Genomic DNA, 13,847 nt, shown 5'->3' with positions numbered 1-13,847 from the left:
CGACTACCCTTGATCATCGCCTCACCTCTCTCTTTCTCTCCTGCACCATACACACACAAACACATACATATATATACACACACGTGCAGTAGCTATGGTTGGCCTTAGCTACCAACCCACGCTCACTCACTCTTATTGCGAGATGCGAGGCGATGGGCGACAATCAAGGGTGATCAAAGAAGAGAGTAGGTTATGAGAGTAAAATAAGTATTTTAAAATTATTACAGAATTTGGTGGGGATGTGAGTTATGAAAAATAATTTTGCGGAATGTGAATAGAATTTTTCAATATCTTATTGTTTTTTATTTGGGAAGTAAGGAATGGAAATAAAATATATTTATAAATTTATTTATTATTTTTGTTATTATATTTTTATTTTAAATTAAGAATAAAATTATAATTTTATTTTATAATTTATTATTATCAAGATATAATAATTTAAATTTATTTATTGTGTGGTAACTTAATGAGCTGTCAAAATAACACAAGAATCCCATTAGACACCCTGTTTGATCCACGAGAGCCAAGGAAGGAGACGATTGTTTTGGTTTGCTTGGTCGAAGAAGGCTTGATTCACTTATAAATAGAGCTAGAGAGGTCAAAGTTGTAAAATAGTGACAAATGACTCTTTATCTTCTCAAAGAGTCTGTAATCAACTCAGTTCAATTAATTTGATTTAACCAAACTTTTGTTATTCCTAAGGTAACGTTGGTTAAAATAAGTAAAATAAAATTATATTAAAATAATTTATTCATAAGTTTAAGATAAAATATTCAAAAAATAAATAAATTTATTTTAAAATTTTAAAATAAAAAATTACATAATTTTTTAAATAAATATAATAAAAAAAACTTTTATTTCAAATATTTTTTATATTTTACTTCTTTTATTTATACCTTAATTAACAAAACTCTTTGAGACTAAGGATGAAATTTCTTATCTGGGAACCTCGCAGCTCAACTCTAAGATTTTTGCAGGAGGTTAAATTATGGAATCTAGTGTCGAGATTCGAATACAAAATACTGCACTGACTATATAGTGACTAAATCTAAGACTCTTTAAAATTAATAATTAATACATATATAGTTTCAACCGCTAAACCATGCTTTGGGGTTTAATTAACAAAACTTTGGCTAAATGTATTAGGGCCAAAGGAAAAAAAAAAGAATAATGTTAGATGTACATTATTTTTATATATCTTAAACTATATAAAGGGGTATTATGACTAAAATATTCCTCGTCTCCATATACTTCACATGTTTCTATGCGCCTCATAAAATATATTTTTATCATTGATATATTTTTATGTAGTCTAAAGTGTACACAAATATGTACCAATAATATTATTAAAAAAAAAAATTGTATATCAGGACCGTGTTTGAAGAGGTGAAAATGCTGTTTCGGCTGGTACAGCGAACCAGCAGAGAGATGGTGACGCTTGTGGTGGCAACCACCGTCGACCCCGCGTCCATCGGCCCAGCCTCCACCCTCCTTGCCATGCCCGGCTGGCACCCCGGCCCCCCTGTCCAGGTTCGCCATCTCCCCCGCCTCGCTTCAAGCACTCAATTTGGTTGACAATTACCCGAATCCACACTCCGGTTTATGCCGATTCAAGGCTAAATTTTTCTGTTTTCTTTTTGGGCACAGGACATGTCGAGTTTCGTGAACAGGGGAGTGAGGTTACTGAAGCACGATAACAGCATTGTGAGAGAGGATCACTTGGACCGGCGGTGGGAGGCGGCGACCGGCGAAGTTGTCGACGAGGTCATATTTATGAGCAAGCACACGGCGGCTTCGAACCGTCCTGCCCTCACTATTCATCCAATCGGTACACAAATTATGCTGGTTTATTGCTTCTTCTTCTTTTTTTTTTTTTTTGTTAAGTTACTGAATTGTAGAGCTGATTGTCTGTAGTTGTGGATAGGCGTGCCTCATTTATGCGAAGATGAGGTACCCCCGGCAGGTGGAAAGCCTGGGTGGGCGGCGCCACCGAATCCACGAATAGGGCCTTGGTTGAGACTCTTGAAGTCAATTGCTGAATCTCATAATCTCACTCCTGAATTTGAGGTGCCACGTCTTTTTATTCTTTTTTTAAAAATCGCTCATATTTTGAGAACAAGCCTCGGTAAAGTTGCTTTTTTGTCAGTTGGGGTTCAAGTTATGGAAATAACACATTTACAAAAACAAATAAGAAGAAGATTGCACATAAACACAATCATTTCTCTGACTCTTAGAAAATAGATTCTCGTATATTAAGGCCCTGTTAATGTATTAGAATTCTTTGGTATCATGTATATTCTACAGTTCTACCAATAATGGGCACACTTTTCCTGTTACTGGTTTTCTTGATTTACTTAGAACTCCTTTAGTCATCATGACTCCCTGTACTTCACCGTCAGGGGAAGTTCCCTCTTTTGTCCCGTAAACACTTCAACTGTCAATACATTTAACGGATCTTTTTTATGTTTTTGCAATGTATCTTGCATAACTTTTCTTCTTAGGTAGCTACTTCTCTTTTTGTTCCCTTTTAATATCCTCCAGTGCTCGAGGACACACATTGGGTGGTTTTTCCCTGTTTGCATTGCTCAGTGTAGGTCACGTTGGAAGCCACTCATCACGGCCCTGAAATTTATTCACCTACCATGTTCGTTGAAATTGGTATGCTTCTGTTCACAGGTCATGTTGCATTTTTTGAAGTTAAAATTATGCTTGTATTTGATCCTTTTCTCTACTCATATTTGAGATTTCAATATGCCGCAGCTTTTTAAAAGAAAAACTAAAACATTGACTTTCATTCTGGTTTATGAAACTGTAGATAAGGCACAAAGTTCAGAGGAGTAGCATATTTCACTGGAAGAGTTATCTTTGTTAATTTAATTTCCACTTGGATATTTTTATGATTGATTCAATTTACTTTCTTTTGTGTGTTCTAGGTAGTACAGAAGAGTACTGGAAGAGGCAGGATGCTGCCCAGGCTATTGCTTTAGTTGAGTATCTTTTCTATGTAGTTGGAAGAAGTGACACACACACAAATATGCAAGCATATGTTCCCCTGATTAGGTGGATATCCTTGTTCGAGCATATACCATTCCTTCATGACTACTGCTCGTACTCTGCCATTTGTGTGTCTGCAAATTTTCCTCTTGGTTTAGAATATCAGAAACTTTTGTTAGTTTGCTGGCTTTTTGAGATCAAACTATTATTTTCTAATCAATTGTCATTAAAGTTCAGCGGCCAAATTTCAAAAATTTGTATTCTTCAGTTGGAAAGTCTAAAAATAATGTCATGCCAATCATGAGGACTAGTGTTTCATCTAGTTGGGTTTGGCTCAAAAATCCTTGCTGCTTCCCCCTAGTCCACTAGAAAAAAGGGGAGGGAAGGAGGAAAGAAAGAAACAATCACAATGTAAAGTGATTTGCTCTCAAGATTTTCAACTGATTAAATTTAGTTTTCGTGCATGTATCGTTTTGTACTTCAGACCACATTCACCATAGCATGTTAACTTATTCCAGTCCTTCAAATGATCTGGGGACAATTTTGTGTGGATTATACTCTTTATTCCCCTCAGGGAAGAAATTGTATTTCTATAGATTAAGAAAGAAAAAGTTATTCGAAGGATTAGTTTGCTAAAGTTTTATGCAGTTTCATTAATATAATTCATTTGTCAAAAAATAGCTTATTTTGACAAAGTTGTCGTTGTGATGACTAAAGCTAGTGTGGGAAGGTCTAGGACTTGGTGGAGGACCTGCAGTGGGAGACTGGAGCAGGTATGATCTACATAATGCAGTTTAATTGCCAGATTCAATTATGACCTTTTCTATAGCATTAGTGGACATATCTGAAAACAAGTAAATTATTTATCTGTTGCTTGTACAAATGGCAACAAATTTGCATAGAAGTTACTTCCTTTTCCAAGAAGGTCCCTTTTGCTTACTGGAACCTCACCGTTGTGGGCAAATCCCATCATCCAAACTTTGAATAATATACCAGTCAAATTGGTTTTTTGGGAAGAGAATCTGATCTAAACTGTGTTAAAGTGGGGGGAGGAGGGAGAGAAGAAAAAGCAAAAAACAAAAAATTAAAGATCAAAAATCGATGTGATGATTTGGCAAGATCTATTCCAAAAAGTATCTTTATGCACTTTGTGACCAACATATTCATCAGAGGCTGTTTGTTAAACTATAAATTGTATAAGATCCATGCTTTTAGAGACAGCTGGTCCTTAAGTCTACATTCCTTTCTCTTGGGCTCAGTTTGTTTTGTTTAGAATATCATACAGGCTAGTGGTTGCTGATTGAAATGTAAACAAGAAGAAACTAGAATGAGCACAAAACTACTTCTGCCACGAGCATTTTATTTATAGGAAGGGTTATAGAAAAATAGAGCTTACAACTTTTCTCTCGCTTGCAATCTTGTACAAAATGCTGGGCAATCTTTAAGGCAAAAGCCTTTTTTTCTTTTGGTTGGAAGAATAATTGCTGCCCGGTCCAGACTTTTTAACAATGACCAGATATGCATACCTCAAAGAGAACATTTTTCTATAAAATGCTTACCAATCTTGGAGGCAAACTCCTTTTCTAAAAGAATAATGATATCTGCGTCTAGACTTTTTACTCATGACCAGATTTGTATATCTTGTAGAAAGCATTATTATTTCTATAGTTTTTCCTTCCATGTGTACCCCTTCAGTGAGACATAATGTTTGTATATTGGTATCTTATTTCTGGAAATGTGGTAGCATGGTAGTAATGTTTGGGGAATTGTTACCAGATTTCCTTTTTGCCGATTTTATCAGTACCAAAGACTAACAATAGCTTTGCTTGAAGGAGCTGCTCCCAAAATGTTTTTATTTGGCTGACTTGTTGAGGAAAAAAGTATTTTATCTACTGCAAATTTTTAATGATGCAGGAATAATGGTCAAAACAAAATCCTCCTAGGCATTGGCGGCGGGCATTATGCACCACGGCATATGGATATTGCTTTGTAAGTCGCCGTATTTGCTGACTTCCAAATGTTCCATTGGTTTTTAATAAATTACACGTTTGTTGTATCAAATTGTCATTATAAAATAAGTCCATTGTTCAAGCCGTGCACATTTTGATCAACGCATTATGAAATCGAGTCAACCTTAAGATTCCTATGCGTAAGAACTAAGAAATCTACCTACTATTTATTTATGTTTAACCTAATTCCTACATATATATCCATTGGGTTTTTTCTTTTCTCAATGGGTGCTACCTCTTATCAGAAAATTGATGGCCTTACTAAAACCAGGCTCCTTACTCAAAGAAAGACTTACATTAGAGAGAACAAAAAAACACTCAAATGCATACACAATGAGAACAATTACTATTCTGTTGGCTGCAGAGCCGCTTTCAACGTGTCGCTGTTTTGAGTAATATAATCCTTAAGCTAAATTCTCTCAAAAATTTAAAAAGGCGAAAGAAAATGTGAAAATGGTATTCAGCCCGAGAAGAGCTTGCATCACTCTTAATGTTTTTACCTGACGTCATTATTCTGTATTTCATTTTTTTTTTTTCCTTCAAGTTTGTTGCAGTTGCTACAAGGGAAATTTTGGTTAAATTGCTATCATGGTTGATTCTGTTTCTATTGAAGTTAAAAATATTTCGGTCCAAAATTTTATGCTAAGTGCCTATACTAAAATATATTGGTCTTTCACTGAATATAAAGTTCCATTACTTCTTCTTCTTCTATCTTTTCTTATCCAGGAAAGATGGTGTTTGGGTGGGGCACCTGCTTTCTGGGTATTCATTGCCAATGGAAGATCTGGGTCAATCTAACCTGAGGACTGTGGAGGAAGTTGGTGGAGCTTGGAGAGAGGCAATCAAAGTTGCGTTTGAGACTACTAAAGCTGCCTTTCCCGGGGGTCAAGTTCTGGCACATATCGATCACAAGTTAGTCATTCCCAAAAATTAATCATTTTCATCACTAGTGGTGCATAGTTCTTCACATGCTAATGGGAAGAATCAATGCCCAATGATATTTGATTGAGCCCAAGGATCATGGGAAAGGCACTTGTTTGTTGGTTCTCCAGATGATCTAACTAGTCTTTAATTTATACTGGTGGACGCAGGAGCTTCAAAGGTTGGCAAAGAGCTGCCATTACGGGGTTCTTAGCGGAGCAGACCATAAAAATTGGCAAGCCTTGTGACTTCTGCTGATGTTCTTGATAGAATCACTGGTGGTTGAGTAGTTCTTCAGTTTTTCTGTTGTATTCACACCCATTTTCATTCTTAATTTGTAAAGAGAAAATTTACTGGATCCTGCATCAAAGTTAATTGTACTGCACATTTTTATTGAGATCCTCTGCTTCACCACCTAAAACTCTGCATTTACTTGCTGATTTATTAAGACTTCCATACACAGAAAATATTGAAGGTAATGGTAATGTACACGACATCGGTGGTATTGGAGTTCAATGATATGTTCTTAGGTATCCAGATCATGAGTATATGGTATTCGAATGTTCTGTTATTTTTGATGAATTTAATTAAAATGGGCTTTATCTTTACTAACTATTATGTATTCACAATCTGAATATATGATAATATATGATTGAATTGTGATATGAATGTAACATGATAAAGTGAGTATCATAATTACATTAAATATTTTTTCCTTAACAAACCCAAGATCAACCCATTTTAGTATTAAACTTGTTGCTACTTTAATTCTAATGTTTTTGTGAAAATTTTAATAAAATTGAACATTTTTTTTTTTTAATCAATAAAGTGCCAGTTACCATGTATAAATGTTATTTTCACATTTTTCTCTCCCCAACACAACCTTGAAGAGCAATTACAATGGTTATTAGTGATAAAACCATTGTAACTTCTCCATTAAATCTCCTTTTTCAAATTCAAAATTCTGCCATTCCCTCACTCTACATTAAATATCTTTTTTCAAATTCAAAATTTTGCCATTCCCTCACTCTTCATTAAATTTCTTTTTCAAATTCAGAGATATAGATGATTCTCTTTGTCCCAAAAGAGAGAAAAAACAATGTGCACTCCATGGACTAGGAGAGACTTGACCAAATATTTCCTCTCTTGCAGGATTCCTTTAGGTAACATTTCTCCTCTTATATCTGGTTTAATTTTTCTTTGCTTATGATTAATTGTTTAGTTTATTGGGTTCTTTAAGCTTAAAATTCAAGCTTGGACAATCGAAGTAAAACAGTATCAAACGACAACAATTTGTTTTATGGGTACTAATCCAAATCATTCCTGCATAATTGAGCTAATAAGTATGTATGCAGTGGTAGATGAAGAAGAAGCAGGAACAGTTTGCCCTTCATCATCATCTCAAGCTCCCAGAGTAGCCAATGCGATGAACACAGCCGCCTTACATGGCAACCACAGCCAACAAGAGAAAGAACCAGTCTTTAGTTCAAGGCATAAGTCAACTCTCAGTAGCAGAGTAGAAGAGCAGGAGATTGATGAGGATTATATTGTATTATGCTTTAGAGAGGATGGAGCAGTCCATGTGGTGAAGGATGGGAAGCCGGAAGCATCATCTAACCATGCTGATGGCGCGAACAAGAGTTCAACACGGCACAGAAATCGAGAGGTTAGATGCAGACCATTCTGTTTGACCATGTTTTAGATATCGAGTAAGCCGGTTCCAATGCTAGTAATGCTTTTATTTTGGCTTTGGTTTTGTGGGAACAGCTTGTATATGGTAATAGTGCAGAGAAAGTGGATACCAGTTGCCATGGCTGTATGCTGCTGGATGAAGATGAAGGAGATGTTAATCCATCGAATAAGGGAGATAATGTGATCTCTACCAGAAAGGTGTGAGATAGCTCCTCAATCTCTTGTTTTTTGTTTCATTCAGAACTAAAAACATTAAGGGCATCACTATTTCATAAAATTTTTAGAACCAAGAAAAACCTCCTGGATCCTAAAACTAGGGGCATTTTGAGGCCAAGAAATAGTTCATCAAACACAAGTAATTTTGATTTCCATGGAAATGACTTGAAGGCAAAAAAAAATGAGAAAAATTTCGTAGGGGAAAGAAAAATGGAGAATCAATTTGCATACAGCATCTCCTGCAGTGGAGCACAGAGGGGAGGACCACATTAAGGAGGCTGAAGACTCTGTAATGGAGTTTGCTGAATCAAGTGATTCCAATCAATCAGACAGCAGCTCTGGTTCTTTTGCCTTCCCAGTGTGAGCCCTATATATAAATTTGCTTCACGTTTGCGGTTCTTAGTTTGGTGGTCTAGTTTGTAAATAGCATATTGATAAATGAAATATGCAGGTTGAGATGGGAAGGGATTGGCAGCCCTGTGCAAATGCCGAAACCAGATGCCCTCCAATTAAGGAAGCCCAAGGCCAGGGATTGGCAGCCCCGTGCAAATGCCGAAACCAGATGCCCTCCAATTAAGGAAGCCCAAGGCCAGGGCTGTGAGGCCTCACTGTTGTAGATTTGAAAGTTGCTCTCTCTCTCTCTCTCTCTCTCTCTCTCTACTCTCAATTATGTAATCTTACATTATTTTGCTGAAAAAACCCTTTTTATAAAGGTTCAAAAGAAAAAGAGACAAAGCAGTATAGTGCAATACGAGACTCAATTCTTCTAGATTGTCATTTTTATTATAATCATAACTTTTTTTCCTAAAGAAGCTCTTTTACATAATAAATCCAATAAAATCATAGCAATTACTCAAAAATAGATTTCATTGTACACAACATATACAATGGCATAGATAAGTCACACAAGAGCTAGTCCAGTCCAAAGAATTGGATTACTCAAAACAATTAGTCCAATAAAAGAAAACCATTATTTCCTTTTTTCTACTAAAGGAAAACAATTATTACAAAGTACAAACTCACAAACTTGATCCATCACATCTGAAGCAGTATTCCCCAAATGCTCAAATAGGCAAAACATCATCATTTGGTTCATCAAGGAAGTTTATCTAGCAGCAAGCAAAAGCCCCTTCATCTAAGCCTTCTATCTCAAGCTCAGGTTTGCTGGACAACAATAAGAGGAGAAAAAATAAAGAAATAAAAAGAAACAATTATTTGAGTCATTTTAATAAATTGAAAAAGACCCTGTATTTGTTCAAAGTTTTTTTTTTTTTTTTTGGGCGGGGGGGAGGGCAATAGAAACACAATGCTGCTGCAGCTGCAACATGTGGCTTTCAATGAAAACCAGAAATATATTATTGCCAAAATGCCTCAATAATACAAGTGGACAAGTTTCGATGGAGAAAATGAAGTGGCCAACTTGAGAGAAGCTCCAAACATATGTTTAGGATTAAACAATTGGAAACCCATGATATGAGAAAGATTGTATGACAAAGAACTCAATCTTGAGTGAATAGTGATATATTTACCAACAATAAGCCACAGACACTGTCATAGTGGGAGCCTGCTACAATAACCCAAACAGCATACCCTTTTATCACTAGGAATCCCTACTAGGGATTACTTATCTTGCTTGGGTTTACACGCTGGTCCTGAAAACAAACGATTGAAGACGCAATCTTGCACTTGCAGCAGCAGCAATGGAATCTTCATCTTGCTTTTCTTTTGCAGCAGCAACGGCATCGACATAGGCTTCTCTAGCCTCCTCTATCTTCTGCATCTCTGTCTGGTCAAAATCATCCTGTTCAAGCTTCAAAATTTCAAGCTACAAATTGCATAACGACCAAGATAAGTTGATAACTGAATGGCTGACATCAGCTACTATTAAGACCTTCAGAAAACTTAAAAGCTAATTGCTTCTGACATCTATTCAATGTTTGTTTTAAATACTTGATAGAAGTTAACTGCAAATCCAGAACTGAAAATACACAAAACATGTTGACAAATTCCGAGAGCCATTGAACTACACAAAAAAAATGTTACTGAGCAAATACAATATGCAATAATCCAATATGAATTTACTAAGCATGGTAATATATAGTAAATTAATGGCAACTACAAAAAGCTAGACAAAGTTATCTGCCAAAAAAAATGCCTATGAAAATTTAAGAAGAGTGCAACCAGCAATTGAAGGGGTGTTCCTTTTTTTTTTTTTGGGGGGGGGGGGGGGGGGGTGGAAGAGTGGAAAAAGAAAAAGTGGTAATGATGGTGAAAGTTAAAAAAGCTTACTGTTTGGGGAGAATGATTGGAATGATGATGGGTGATATCATAGTCTTCAGGAAGCTTGGTAGATGAATTATTTGTCAAGCTGTCAAATAACAACATAAACGATGAAATCTCTTCTTGCATAGAGCCTAGATCCTCCTGAAGCTTTTCCACTTTTCTGTTGGAATTCATTGCTTCCCACTGCAGTTTTTCCACTGCTGCCTGTTTGTCAGCCAGCTTAATCTACAAAAAGACCAACTATTACATCACCTTCAAGTTTCAACCTTGGTAGGTAATGTCATCTTTGCATCAAAATGAGTTAATAGGTGATTTTGAGGCTAAACTTAGAAATTTTTAAAAGGTTTATGAATTACTATTCTATCAAAACAATGATATCAAATAGTATGAACCAGTCCTTCAATCTCTAGATAAAAAAACTGAAGCAGTTGAATTTGATTGAATAAAATACTGGAAACATAAAAAACTATGTCTAATTGACGTAAGCTATTCCTAAACTGGGCTCTGATACTTGATTAAAAATAAAATGTGTAAGCTCAATCACAAATGGATTACCAACATTGAAAGAACATAAATATTACATGCATACCTTTGCATCAGAAAGCTGTAGCTGAGTAGACTTCAGTAAAGAATCCTTTTCTGCAGTCTGGAGTTTCATCTCCTCCAGTTTTGCATGAGTGGAAGAGACCTGGGTCTTTGAAATCTCTGCTGATTTCAGAATTTCATCTTTCTCTAATAATCTCCTTTGAAGATCTTCCACTTGTTCTCTCAATGTAATCAACTCTTCGTTTTCCATTTGAATTGCACTTGAGGAGAAAATTGAGAAGTTGTCAGAACCTCCATCTCGATTATCATTTAAATTCTTCCCTTGGTGCTTGTCTGCATGGTCCCTTGGTTTCTTTGGTGGAAGAGACTGAGCTGCACTTTTCCCTTTTGGTTCTATTATCTGCACAAATATAAGAATCCAACATCAGCCCACACTTGAAGGACCTTGAACAGAAACTCAAATCGCCTGGCATGAGACCAAATCGAACAGACAACAACAACAAAAAACACAAGACTTTCTCCCACTTGAAGAAAAAAATAAGTATTGAAATCAGGACATATAAATCAGAAAAATATTGAAAACCTGACCTGGTTATAGAATGTTAAGACGTATCACCAGTGAATTCCATTAAAACTGTTTTTAAGTGTTCCACTAAATTGATACCAACTTTCCACATAATTTCTTAACATCTCTTTTTTTTTTTTTGGCTTAGTAAGTTCTTAAGATCCTACTGCATAAACCAAACATTTTTTAGCATGCAATTTATCTTTTCTTAAACAGACAACCACTTGAAGAACAAAGTCTGAGGTAAAGAAAGAAAAGTAGAGTGGCTTCAACAATTTAGATCTTCCCAATTAGCCATAAATCACTGTTCATTGAGGTGGGGCATTGGAGGTAAGTTTGTATATTAAATGATGACAAAGAGAACATATGATCTAAGGTGCACAAGCATCAAATGCCACATTTAATTGACAATATAAATAAGTTCCATATCTAATAGTTTAAGCTTCTAGTGCAATCTATGAACATAACAGAGTACCATAGCAAGCACCACATCTAAACAATACACCTGCTTACTTCCTATCCAGGATTACAAGTCATACAAATAAACTATATGGCGCATATCAATGTGATGGATACAAACTACAAAGATTAACCAAATTAACAGAGAATTGTCAATCTCTTCAAATGAGGTAAATATGTAAATTAGTTAGTTGAAATAAGAAACATCAACTGCAAATAGCCAAATAAATTCAATGCACAATATGTTACTTCATCATCATAATTAACAAAATAAGTAAATAAATTTGAAGAAGGAAAAAAAAACTTCAAAACCTTTCTTAAGTACTAGTTATCTTGCTTTATGATTAAATTCACTTGTAACACAAGCTAAGTTTGGTACCCTATATAATCCAAGTCACCTGAGCAACCCCCCAAAGCCTTACTGGGAGGGCCTTTTCTTTCCCCCCTCATTGTCCTTCGTTCTACACTTTCAGGTCAGTTCAATTGTCTCTCAGCTACCACCACTAACAACCTTCCCCTATGGATGACCATGAGCCACTACCCCCTTCTCCCCTTCTCACTTCACTGAGCCCCATCTCTGCTTCTGAGCTCTGCCAAACTCCTCTCTTTCTGTGCTCTGTCAAGTTCCCCCTACCTGTTGCTCTTCATCCTAATTTATACATGTATACGTGTGTGTGTGTGTGTGTGTGTGTGTGCAGATGTGGAAATATTAGTGAAATTAATATATTGGTCCAGTGATATAAGAATAAAGAGGAAGTCCAGTGATATGAGAAAAACTCTTCCTACTCAATCAAGTTCGTCCTTGAATATTTCTATGGATAAAATTCTTTTAAACAAAATTTAGTAAAATTTCCTAGGGGTGAAAATAAAATAAATTGATTCAAGGAAAAATTATTGTAAATGAAATTTAGACAAAATCCTAAATTTTTCATTTCAACATTTAAGTGAAGATTAAAATAGACTGCTTTGAAAGTTAATTGAACCTTTGAACATTACAGAAAAAAAAATTGAGGGGTAAAACTACATGAAATAAAATCAATTGAAATTGGCTATGGGCTAATAAAATCAACTGCATGTAATTAAAATTTAGCCGATGAGGTGCTTGAACCCCTGTTATATGCATATATATAGTATTTTTATGGCTCCTTTTTAGTTTTTTGCTCAGTCCTTCGTTTATTTGTTGTTGAGAAAAGTACATAAATCAAAGCCCCAAATAAGAAGTATTACCTTCTTGGATAGTGATTCTCGAGATGGTGTCTTGGTGTAGATCATTGAACCACGACGAGTATATGATGAATTCGCTTTCCGATCCTACAAAATCCACACATAAACCCAAATTTGTCAAACGCGACCCTATGATTACACATGCTCCGTTTGGTTACTGAGAAAACTGAAGACGAAAATGAAAAGAGCCTCAAGTTCTACTTGTCTAAAACCCCAAAAGGAATCTTGATCAGCAAAAACCTAAACCCCAATGCGATCTAGAAGTTTCTTACTTCGGCCCCAAACAATAAAACAAAAATAAGAAATGTCCGTCAAAATTGTGCCAGAGAGTGCTCACTATTAGAGACTGAACGAGGGGGACCATCTCAACGAGGTCGTTGAAGAGGACGCGGTCTACGTCTCCGGAAGATCCGGCGGCGGTGGAGAGAGAAGAGTGAGTCCGGCGGAGAGCCGGAGAGGTGGGGTGATCTTCGCCGGAGAGCCATGACTTCGGGTCCCCCAAACCGGAATTGTCCTGTAAATCTACGAAGTGTTGGGGCTCGTACATTGCCCTTCTTCAAGAACAAGATCAGTTCGAAACTTTGAATTCAAGAAAGAAACAACAATAAGTTTATGATTTGGATTCGAAGAATTGAGAGACAAAGCGAGAGAGAGAGAGAGAGAATAGGTGAAGACTTGTTTTTGAAATTTCGTCTTTTTCTTGACAGAGACGTTGCAATAGAAAGGCCGAGAGATCCAGAAATTTACGTTGATGCACCTTAGTTTTCTTTAAGTTCTTTTATGACCCCATATCTTTGTTTCGATGCCATGAAGGCCTGAAAGTTTGATCTATTTGCAAACTCTCTGAGGGCAGAGCTAATTGTTATCTAAAACTTAGTAATGACAACGAGGGAAGTCAGGGGCGTAGACTCAGAGAGAGTGTTAAACACCAATTCTTA

General features: G+C 36.1%; 3 protein-coding genes across 7 annotated transcripts; 2 read left to right on the top strand and 1 right to left on the bottom strand.

Annotated features, from left to right (window-relative positions):
* The first annotated feature begins 1,382 nt into the window (after positions 1-1,382).
* On the top strand, positions 1,383-6,342 carry LOC127793086 (D-aminoacyl-tRNA deacylase-like). Of its 2 annotated transcripts, XM_052323866.1 has the most exons (9): positions 1,383-1,530; positions 1,648-1,828; positions 1,925-2,067; positions 2,595-2,658; positions 2,934-2,986; positions 3,712-3,767; positions 4,909-4,983; positions 5,730-5,915; positions 6,095-6,342. In XM_052323866.1, exons 1-9 carry the CDS (start codon positions 1,393-1,395, stop codon positions 6,180-6,182), a joined length of 984 nt encoding a protein of 327 aa, XP_052179826.1. In that variant the 5' UTR covers positions 1,383-1,392; the 3' UTR covers positions 6,183-6,342. The 2 variants fall into 2 exon arrangements, with proteins under 2 accessions (XP_052179826.1, XP_052179827.1); XM_052323867.1 differs by lacking the exons at positions 2,595-2,658; positions 2,934-2,986 and having other exon boundaries at positions 6,095-6,340.
* A 652-nt stretch (positions 6,343-6,994) lies between these two features.
* On the top strand, positions 6,995-8,577 carry LOC127793087 (protein BREAKING OF ASYMMETRY IN THE STOMATAL LINEAGE). Its single transcript, XM_052323868.1, has 5 exons — positions 6,995-7,087; positions 7,280-7,590; positions 7,692-7,814; positions 8,032-8,192; positions 8,284-8,577. The coding sequence occupies exons 1-5, from the start codon at positions 7,024-7,026 to the stop codon at positions 8,447-8,449; spliced, it is 825 nt and encodes a 274-aa protein (XP_052179828.1). The 5' UTR covers positions 6,995-7,023; the 3' UTR covers positions 8,450-8,577.
* Positions 8,578-8,660: 83 nt separating this feature from the next.
* On the bottom strand, positions 8,661-13,589 carry LOC127793085 (protein MICROTUBULE BINDING PROTEIN 2C). 4 transcript variants are annotated; one of them, XR_008021261.1, is made up of 6 exons: positions 13,247-13,589; positions 12,913-12,996; positions 10,705-11,061; positions 10,122-10,340; positions 9,362-9,657; positions 8,661-8,996 (listed from the first exon to the last, which is right to left on the bottom strand). XR_008021261.1 is itself a non-coding variant. In XM_052323863.1 (5 exons), exons 1-5 carry the CDS (start codon positions 13,454-13,456, stop codon positions 9,472-9,474), a joined length of 1,056 nt encoding a protein of 351 aa, XP_052179823.1. In that variant the 5' UTR covers positions 13,457-13,589; the 3' UTR covers positions 9,259-9,471. The 4 variants fall into 4 exon arrangements, 3 of the variants coding, with proteins under 3 accessions (XP_052179823.1, XP_052179824.1, XP_052179825.1); XM_052323863.1 differs by lacking the exon at positions 8,661-8,996 and having other exon boundaries at positions 9,259-9,657; XM_052323864.1 differs by lacking the exon at positions 8,661-8,996 and having other exon boundaries at positions 9,259-9,633.
* Between the last annotated feature and the right edge of the window lie 258 nt (positions 13,590-13,847).

This window comes from Diospyros lotus, unplaced genomic scaffold, assembly GCF_014633365.1.
Source record: "Diospyros lotus cultivar Yz01 unplaced genomic scaffold, ASM1463336v1 superscaf1, whole genome shotgun sequence".
Classification (NCBI taxonomy): Eukaryota; Viridiplantae; Streptophyta; class Magnoliopsida; order Ericales; family Ebenaceae; genus Diospyros; species Diospyros lotus.
Note: the sequence above shows the minus strand (reverse complement) of the source record. Positions and strands in the feature narration are given on the sequence as shown.